Source organism: Lynx rufus, unplaced genomic scaffold (assembly GCF_022079265.1).
Source record: "Lynx rufus isolate CCGP_SWC_20201006 ecotype Redwood Valley unplaced genomic scaffold, mLynRuf1.p SCAF_4, whole genome shotgun sequence".
Lineage (NCBI taxonomy): Eukaryota > Metazoa > Chordata > Mammalia > Carnivora > Felidae > Lynx > Lynx rufus.
In genome coordinates this window covers 14,018,795-14,028,445 of record NW_025814856.1, presented here as the reverse complement: position 1 = coordinate 14,028,445, position 9,651 = coordinate 14,018,795, and the positions used below count along the sequence as shown (strand labels likewise).

Below are 9,651 nucleotides of genomic sequence, written 5' to 3'. Positions count from 1 at the left end.
GCCTCTCCCTGTGGGGGCCCAGTTTCCTCCGTCTGGAAAGCGGGGGCGTGGCCAGGAGGACTCGCGCACGCGAGCACACAGAGCCACGCACACAGAGCGCCAGCAAGCCATGTTCTGCCGCCTCCAGACTGAGTCCTGGTGAAGTAGAGGGCCCAGGGCCATGGCCTCGGGCAGCCCGGTCACCATGTGGCCAAGGTGTGGCCAGGCCTCAGCCGGGTGGGGCCTAAGGAGGGGCAGCGTGACCCTGGCTGAGGAAGTCCAGAGCAGGCTCGATTCCTGCCGCCTGGGGCATGGGCCCCTGCCAGGGCCCCTCCCTGCCCAGTGCGGCCCTCGGGCACACGGCCAGGCTCAGAGGAAAAGGCCAGGGCGGCAGCTGCTACCGTGTTCAGCGGTCAGGGCGGCACAGGCTCGGGCTGCCCACGAGTCAGGTCTGCACACACGTGTCACAGACACACTTCTGTGTGACTCTGCCAGGACCCACACACCAGCCCGAGGCACGCCCGGCACCTCGTGGAGGCCTCTGAGCTGCTCGCACACCCATGTCCGTGTCTGCTCCAGGCCTCTTTCCACCTGCCAAGGTCTGGGTCCAGCAGCCGCAGCCTCCATTTTCAGTCCCCAAGACCGACACCATGAGTGGGAAATGAAGCATCTTTAATTGGTTCCTTGCCCCAACCCCCTGCCCCGGGGGGGGGGGGTCTCCAAGCACCAAACACGTGAGAACTGTGCCCTTCAGCCCCAGAACCAAGAAGCCCTTGCCTGACTTTCCCTGGGCCTGGACCCCCACTCTTAACCCCTGCGACCAGCCCCGTAGGCTTTGTTTCAATAAATAACCCCTAGAACAAAGCTTGGGGCAGGGGATCCAATAAAGCACCCAGCTCGGCAACAGGCAGAGGGGGCTTCAGGCAGAAGGCGGGAAATCTCAAGGGGCAGAATATCTGAAATCAGGGTCAAAACACACATAAAATCAGAGCCAGCGCTCGAGCTGGGAATGACTCCTCCCAGGCCTCCGTCGGCTGCCCGATGGTCTCCCAGGATGCTGGCTCCTGCTGTCAGGAAGAACTCCATTTTGCCTCACACAGCGACAGTCCCCTGCCTAGCAGTTCCACAACCCGACCCTCGTAGTTCCTATCTTGACTCTGAACTCTGGGCAGGGGAGAGAGAGGGGGGCCCAGAAACCTAGGGAGGGAGCATCTGGGGAAGGGGGCTGAGACTTCCGAGGTACAGAGGAGTCCGGAGCAAGGCAGAGGAGTAAGGCCACGAGCCCAGGTCACTGGCGGGCCCTGCCCCGGCGGGTACGGAGGGGACCTGCGGCTTGAGCCTGTGCCCGGGTCACCTCACCCATCTCCCTGCGGATGTCACCAAGCGCTGTTGCCGGGGACTCCAGCAGCCTCTGGAAGAGGCTAGGCCGGCCGGCTGGTGGCTCCCGACACTGGAAGGTGACAGCTGTGCCAGCATCGGCCTTCATTTCCCTAGAGAAGCCGTCAGAGGAGCCATCGAAGCAGCGGCCGATGGCGATCTCCTTGGCCAGCCTCGGGCTCTGGTCGGTGACCGTGTAGACACCGTAGTTGTGGCCCAGAGGGTCGAGCGGGGCCAGCATGGCGAAGGCAGCCGGGTCGTCAGCTGGGGCGGGTGGGGGGTGCCGGGCCAAGTAATCCTGCAGGAGTCCGTTGACCGCCACTCGGCGGCAGCTGCCCTGGGGCGTGATGGTCACCAGCGTCCTGTCCACCTGACGTTGATCAAATAGCATCCCGCTGCACTTGAACTCCACACAGGCCGCGGACGTGCCGGGGTGCTCGGGGTCTCGGACGCTCCGGGCGTCCCGAAGCCCGTAGAGCTGGCCCTGGGTGCGCGGGTGGCTGCCCCCAGCGTTGTGGGAGCGGACCATGTACTCCTGGGGGCCCTGGATCTTCACCTTGAGGAAGCAGGCCCGGAACTCCTGGGGGTTGGGCCACCAGGCCAGGAGGTCCCCAGTCCAGGAGGCCGGCACGCCCTCGCGGAACGGGACCACGTTGTACTCGTACTTGTCCGCCTCCACGCGCGCGAAGCGGAAGTGGCTGGCGGTCACCGGGGCCTCCTGGCATTCTCGCAGGCTGCGCCACGGGTACACCGGGCCGTTGGCCTCGGCGGGGTCGCCGGGCCTGGGTTTAGCGAGGTTGATGCGGAAGCCGTTGCGTTTGAGGGCTGGGTCGTCGTGGTCGGTGCGGCGGTAGCCCAGCTTGTCCAGGTAGGGCTGCGCCACGCCCACGGTGGCCGCGTGCGGGCGGGGCCGGGAGGGCGCGGGCTCCAGCTCCTCCCCGCCCAGGGTGGCCGTGACCAGGGCAGTGTAGGCGTCCGGCCGGTCCGTGTCGCAGAAGGCGGGGAGGCAGGCGCCGTTGGGGCCGGTGACCGCGCTGTCGAAGCGGCCCCAGGCACGGGGGTTGGCCGCGAAGCCGGGGGCAGGCTCCAGGTTGACCAGCGTGACCACCACACCCTCCACCTGCTCGTTGGGGGTGAACTTGTCGTTGGCATAGGCGCGCACCTTCACGAAGCAGCGGCGGCGCTCGGGCACGTCCAGGTTGAACAGTCGCCGCTCGCGGATCTCCACGTTGCCCACTAGGAAGACCCTCTCCTCCCTGCGGACCCGAGGGGCTGCTGACCCCTCTCGCTGGAAGCCGCTCTCCTCCTCCCACAAGCCTGTGTCAGGGTTCAGTGACCACAGCTTCAGGGCCTCCACGTGGCCCGCCATGTGGATCTGGCCGGCATTGACGCGCACGGCCACCGGCCCTGCCTGCAGCTGCTCCGCCGAGCCCGCGGCGCGGAGGTCCACCGCGAACATGCCATAGGTGCGCAGCGGCGCCAGCTCGCCGTCACTGTCCACAAAGCGCAGGTCGCTGGGGGCGGCCGCCGCCGAGGTGAGATCTCGGGGGTCCACGAAAGTCACCCGGGCCTCCACGGCCCCCGTGTAGGGTGCACCATCGGCTCTGCGGAAGGCTCCGGGCGGGAGGACCAGCTCGCCCAACGGGTCCTCCTCTTCCAGCTCCCCAAGAGGGATCGTGTTGCTCTGGCTGGCATCTAAGATGACAGGGGCTTTCTTCCGCATGGCTTTGACATCGTGGTATACGCCACCACCTCGAGGGGCAAAAGGCAGAACTCTGACAGTGTCCATGAACTCCCCACTGGGGTCCACGAAAGTTACCACCAGCCGCTGGGTGGAGGGCGGCACCTCGATGGTGAAGTCGCCCTGATAAGATGTGAATCCAATGGGCTCCCGGCCTAGCAGGATCTGGGCAAAACGCAGGGGTTCCCCTGAGTCGGTAGCCACCACGCGTCCCCGAACCAGCCCCCGAGGGGGCAGACATTTCTGACAGCCACACTCAGCCACCACTTTGACGGGGAGGACATAGTTGGAGCAGTGGATCTCCTTGCTCTCCAGGCGGCGAACGGAGCAGCAGCGGGACCCTGAGTCCCCACACCGGGAGCTGGAGCCTGCAGGGCTGGGGCAGAGGGTGTCAGAGCAGAGACCCACGTCCAAGTAGGCGGGGCCGCTGCCAGGCTGGCCACAATCATCTGGGAGCTTGATCAGATGCTCTTGGGGCTGGGGATTGCAGGCTGGCTGGCCCGGGGCTGCAGAGCAAGAAATCAGAGCAGATCAGAGTCAGGGGGAGGGCTCCATTGAAGCCAAGGTTGGGGCCTGGATTGGGATCAGGGGCTCAACCCAGGGGCTCAGTGGGGGCCCGGGATCAGACTCAGTAGGGTCAGAGAGCAGTCTGCAGCTGGGGCTCCATTTGGGGTTGCTTTCGCTGGTGATGGGCCTCGGCTAAGTTTCAGGGCATGCTCAGGGTTGGGGGGCTGAGGGTGCTCACCCAGCACGGTGAGCCGGGCGCTGCCCGAGCGCACGGTGCCCGCATCGTTCCACGCTTTGCAGTGATAGGTGCCTGCCTGGTCTGGGCGCAGCCCCCGCAGCTCCAGATGGGCCCCGTACCTGTGTTCTCGCCGGTCCAGCAGGGTCCCGTTGTGGAACCTGGGTGGCAGGTGGGCAACACCAGGGGGCCCTCAGCACAGGGAAGGGGCTGCATCCGTCCCCCATCCCCCATGCAGCCCAGCAAGGTTGTAGAGCATCTTTCTCCCAGTCTCTGAGGCACCACATGTCATGGAAAATCCAATCAAACCGCAAAGCTGGGTGCAAGGCCCTTGGGCATGGAGCAGGGCACTCACCAGGAGTATTTCTTGGGCATGGGGGTGCCTGAGGCTTTGCAGCAGAAGGTTACGTTCTGGCCAGCCTCTCGCACTCGGGACTCGGGGTGCTTCACCAGGTAGGGTTTCTCTGGGGGCAAAGGTGGCAAAGGTCCTGCCCCATCCCAGCTTCTCCCAACAAGCCTTCCCAAGGGCAGGGCCCCATCCTTGCCTTTCCAGGGACGCCCTGTTTCACCTGTGGCTCTTCTGATGACCTCTCCATTCAAGCTCACCCCATGGCTGCTCAAGAGGGTGCCGCCCCATCTTAATGCTGCCCCCCTGCAAGTCCCTGTCTCATCTCGCGCCTTCTCCAACTTCTCACAGTGTATTTGTTCCTCCCATGGCACCATATTTAGTGTTATGCTCTCTCCAGTGGCTGTGTCACATCTTATTTCTTCCCCAGTGACCTCATTCTGCACCACATCCTCCCAAGTGTCACCCAGAATTTCCTTCTTAGCTTCTCAGCCTCCTCACCCTCCTTGCCCTGGGGCACTTACCCAACTTATTAAGGACAACAGTGACCACAGCAGAGATAGAGCCATTGGCCTGGGCCTGGCCCAGGCCTGCAGAGAAGCCATCCATTTGGGCACTGATGTTGGCCCGGCTGCTGGCACACACTCCAGGAATCCGGAAGGTCCCATGGGCATCGGTGATGGCCACAGTGCCAGGCCAGTCTCTCAAGGAGACCCTGGCTCCTGGCAGTGGACGCCCAGATGGGGTGACCACCGAGCCCAGGAGGATGTGGTCAGGACAGTTGCAGGTCTTGGAGCTGCAACCTGGGGGACAAAGGCAGGCAGAGGAACAGAGGAGCCTCTTCACTCCCTCCTTCCACTCAATCACTCAGCAAAGATGCCTAGACACCCCCCCCCACCTTGTGCCCCTCAGAGGCCTCAGCATGGCCCTGCTTGGAACAGCCTCTTGTGTGAGTGGGGACATGGGGTTGAGCAGTCAGAACTGGGGCAGACCTGTGGTCCAGAGGGGTGAGGAAAATGCCCTGGTGGAGGGGACAGGAGAGGTGACTCTCACAGGACAGAGAGGCTCCTTTTAGCATGAGAGAAAATGTCCAGCAGGGGCTGGGGGCCCAGCTAGGGGTTGGGTCTTGGGCTCAGAACATCTCCCTCCCCTCCCCTCCCAATCCCGCGGTTTCTCCATAAGATGGAAAATTCCACTGAAAACGTCAGGGCAGAGGCGTCAGGAGGGCAGAGCCAGGCGGGGTAGGGTGGGGACCCCACTACCCCATTGGCCACCGTGCTCCCCCACCCTGCCATGGGCTCTGCGGGCGCAGTCTCCAGACCATGTTTGTGGAGCCCAGGCGGATCGGAATTTCCAGTCGCCTCCTGGCTGGCCTGGTGTCTGGCCCTGGGAGGGCTTGGGCATGGTGTCTGCCAGGGTGTGAGCGCGTGTCCGCGTGGGCGTGGGGTACGGGAGAGGGGGGCTGTGAATGCCACGCGTGTGTGCCCCAAGCACATGAGCTGGCTTCAGTGTGTCCGTGTCCACCAGGACATCCACACGCTTGGTGGCGCGCCCAAAGCAATGCCCACTCGGATCTGCCCGTGCCTGGACATGACCTTCTTGGCGTTCACCCATCCAGATACACACATTCACCAATGCTCCTCCGCGTGGGGCGGAGGGACGGGGGCGCAGAAGGAAAGGAAGGGCCAGTCTCCATGTGTTCCAAGTTCTGGCCCCCGAGGACCCGCCTCTTCCATTCCAGCCCCATCCCATCAGGCTCATTCCCAACCCGCCTCTCCCCACTAGGTACCCTCCTCAGCAGGCCACCTCCCTCCAAGTCCAGGCCCCGCCTCTAACTCAACACTCTCCTCCAGGCCCCATCCCTCCTACCTGGACAAGGAGGGCGTACACACTTCTGCGCCTCCAGGGGGCGCCCCGGACACGCATCCCCAGACGGGCTTGGGCAGCGGCGGCGACGCAGGCGACGGCCTGGCCCGCAGCTCCCTGAACAGGAACCCCACGGGCCCCACGCGCCCCACGTGGCCTCTGCGGTAAGGGCGGAGAGGAGGGAAGGTGAGACGGTGGCCCACGCCAGGGACTGCGCCTCCTGGAAATCTAGTAACAATGTAGGACTGGAGGACGCCCCCCGCTAAGTGCGCCTGAGGATGCGTACCCCAAGAGAGAGGTTCTGCCCATTGCTCTCATCAGTTGTCCCCCAGGCGCACCTGTCGAACGTGCAGTTGAGGTAACACCCCATTTGCCCCAACCCCAGATAAGCTCCCCGAGGTTAGCCGTGCTGTTCTCCCTGCGTCCCTCATACATTTGGGGTCAAAACACGCCCCCAAAGAATGGAGCTGTTACAGATGAGCAACTGAGGGCAGCAGGAGGGAGATGAGCTCCTGAGGGGTCTTTCTTGTTCCCTACCTGGGCCCCTATTCCCAGGCCCTCCTTTCCAAAGCCCCGCCCCTATATGATCCAGCCCACTCCTTGGGCCCTGCTAAAGGACCCCAGCTCTTTCTAACCACGCCTACTTCCACACGGCCCTGCCCCCTTTCCCCAGTACCACCCATTCAAGCTCCACCCACCTATGACCCACGTCTGCCAATCCCCACTCTCTTCTCTGCATGACTAATATAGATCCCGCCCTCTCCCCAGCCCCGCCCATCCCCACACAGTCCCCGCCCCTCCCTGGGCCCCGCCCTCACCAAGCGGGCAGCGGAAGCGCACGTGGTAGTTGGAGCAGCGGCGGCCGCGGGGCTGCTCGCGGTTGAGGCACCAAAAACCTCGCGTGGGGTTCAAGTGCACACGCTCGCCTACAGTGGACGGCAGAGCCCAGTCCGTGGTGCGCGCCTCCAGCGCTAGCGGCCGCGGGCACACGCGCGCTGGCCCGTAATAGAAGCGGATGGCAGCCAGGCTCTCAAAGTCTCCGTCGCCGCCGGGGTGGTCCACGTTGAACCAGGACGTCCACTGGCTGGCCTCTGTGGGCACCGCACGCTCTGGGACCCGGGCCACAGCCTGTCGGGCCTCATCAGTGCATGCAGGGGCCCAGGAAGCGGCCTGCCCACCCCCATCTCCGAGGTAACTGTTTACCTGCTAAGACGGTCACCCCACCCCCAATGAGCACGGGCTAACCCAGCCCGCCCTTGACCCGCCCAGATCCAGGGTCCTCTAGGGCACAAGGAGCTATAAAGGGATTACGGGAGGTTGGCCTCCCCTAGCACCAGCCCCCGTTCTGCTGCCGCCCAATACTTGAGCTGGCCCATTCAGGTTGACATTTTGCCACGCTGACATCTTGACACTGTCTCAGCAGCCCCCAACCTTAAAATTAAGCCTGCCCCCCACGTCAGAATTCAGAACCCCTGAGGTGTGAGGAGACACAAAGGTAGCAGGAGGAGACCCGAGGGAGAACAGCCCTAGCTGTGGCTTTCCATTGCCTGGCTGCTCCTGGCTAGAGCCAGCTGGGCCCTTGCTCACTGCCTGGATGAACCCACCAGGCAACCTGTTTCACAGAAGCCACAGGTGGGGACGGTCTGGCCTCCCAGAAGTCAGCTTCTGCTTCCATCAACTCCCGCCCCCACCGCCCCCCACCCCACCTGCGCAGGGGGCGGGTGTGTGTGTGTGTGTGTGTGTGTGCTCACTCCTTTCCTGACTTCCCCAGCTAGGAAACCAGAGACCCAGGTTCCAGAACTACAGGTCTGGAATCTACTAGAAGCACCCTGCACGAGGCTTCCAGTAGCAGGGAGGAAGCACCCACTCCCACCCTACATTGGTTTCCTCCTTGACAAAACAGGCCCTGGACTCTCACCCCTCTGCTCCTAAAACTTAGACTTCTTGGGGCACCTGTGCCAAGGGCTGCCATGTCCAGGGACCAGGAAGTTACTGGCCTTTCACCCCTTGTGTCCCCTCCTTACATGACCACACCAACCAGAGCTCACATAGTGAGTCCACAGCAGAGCCAGGACTTGGACCCAGGATGACTCACCTTCCCAATCCTCCAGGGCTGGTGAGGGCTGTCCGGGGCGCAGAGATGGGCCTTCAAAGCCCCAGGCAGTTGCTGTGGGCTCCTCAGGGGGGGTAGTGACTGTGGGAGGGATGAGGAATGGAGGGAAGGAAACATGCTGATGGGGACCTCTGTGGGCTGCTTGTATACAAGGTGCTGTCATGATCATCCCCATTTCACGGGGCGGGGTTGGGGGGTAGTGAGTGAGGGTCTCAGAAGCCAGAATCATCTCTCTGGCTGACCCCAAGGAATGCAGGAACCCCCCGACCCCCGCCGCCTCCAGGAAACCTCCCTATGGCCCCTACCCCCAATCTCCTGCAGCCCCATCCCTCCCTCTGCCCTGGCCAGGATGCCATAGTCTGGGGAAGTCTGTGTGTCTGGTCTGACCCAGTTCTCCCCCTCAGTGTGCTCAGCGACCATGAGTTTAGTTGGCTCTGCCTCTGCCCTCAGGTGGAGCTGCGTTCTTCATCCATTTGCGGGGTTGGAGGTCTCTCCCTCAGTGTACCTTCCATCCCTTCACTTGGGGCCCAAGCTGCCATTGGGAGGTCTTTGGAATCTAGCCTGGCTTCTCTGACCTTGAGTTATCTAAGATAGCCAGGCTGAGCGGTGACCTCAGACAAGTCCCTTCCCTGTCTGTGTCTCAGTCTCCTCATCTGAGAAATGGATCCAGTGCCCTGTTCCACTGAGTGCTCCTGAGACGGGAAGTTTTCTGAATGGTGTGTTTGTGGAAGAGGAGGAGTTGTGTGAGAGGGGACCGCTCTGACCCCTGAATCCTGGGCCAAGACACAATGCTTCAGAGTCCAAATGCTGGGGGTGAGACCGGCCCCCCGCTGTCCCCAGGAACCTAAAGGAGCCTAAAGTTCATTTGGATACTCCGAGTTCCCCTACCTCTCTTGAGGAGGCAAGAGAACAGAGAAGTTTCCTCCCTTCCCTCCCCCGGGCCCGTTGTTGGTCCCAAGAATCCATACCCCCGACGCCCCTTCACTCCACTCCCGGACTGACGAAGGGGGACCCAGGTCTGAGGAAGCCAGAGGGTCCCTTGGTTCCCTCTCCCGGAGCGGCTGCGTGCCAGGCCTAGGGGTCTGGGCTGGGGTCATGGGGCGCCTCACCTCGGGCCCCCGCCAGGTGCGCGGCGGCGACAAAGAGGCAGAGTAGTGGCGGCAATGACGCCATGGCCGGGTCCGAGAGTCCGAGGGAGGGTCCGGGCTCCGCGGCGCGCTCGGATCCGACTCCCGCGGGTCTGGCGGCCGCTGGGGCTGAGGGTGGGGGCGGGAGGTGACCGCAGGCCACGCCCCGTGCAGGCCACGCCCCGTGCAAGCATCGCTCCCTGGCCCTGGGTGACTTCGGTGAGTTAGCAACCTCTCCGGTCGCCCCCTTCGGTGCGTCCGGCTGTGCCTCCGCCCTCGGGCTGGCCTGCGTCCTCCCCCCCCTCCCCCCCCGTCGCCAGCTGGAAGTCCCTCCCTCAACCCACTCTCCACTCTCCACCT

At 63.6% G+C, this 9,651-nt stretch overlaps 1 protein-coding gene across 1 annotated transcript; it reads right to left on the bottom strand.

The window, feature by feature from the left end:
* Nucleotides 1–1,267: 1,267 nt before the first annotated feature.
* Nucleotides 1,268–9,337, bottom strand: CILP2 (cartilage intermediate layer protein 2). The gene is made up of 8 exons (XM_047094874.1): nt 9,274–9,337; nt 8,147–8,245; nt 6,870–7,142; nt 6,055–6,210; nt 4,710–4,988; nt 4,195–4,303; nt 3,843–4,000; nt 1,268–3,603 (listed from the first exon to the last, which is right to left on the bottom strand). Exons 1-8 carry the CDS (start codon nt 9,335–9,337, stop codon nt 1,268–1,270), a joined length of 3,474 nt encoding a protein of 1,157 aa, XP_046950830.1.
* Nucleotides 9,338–9,651: the final 314 nt, after the last annotated feature.

Coding starts and splice junctions, on each gene's coding strand:
- CILP2 (XM_047094874.1), bottom strand. CDS start 9,337: ATGGCGTCATTGCCGCCACTACTCTGCCTCTTTGTCGCCGCCGCGCAC. Junction 8,246..9,273: donor GCACCTGGCGGGGGCCCGAG/GTGAGGCGCCCC, acceptor TCCCTCCCACAG/TCACTACCCCCCCTGAGGAG. Junction 4,989..6,054: donor TGTACGCCCTCCTTGTCCAG/GTAGGAGGGATG, acceptor TTTGTCCCCCAG/GTTGCAGCTCCAAGACCTGC.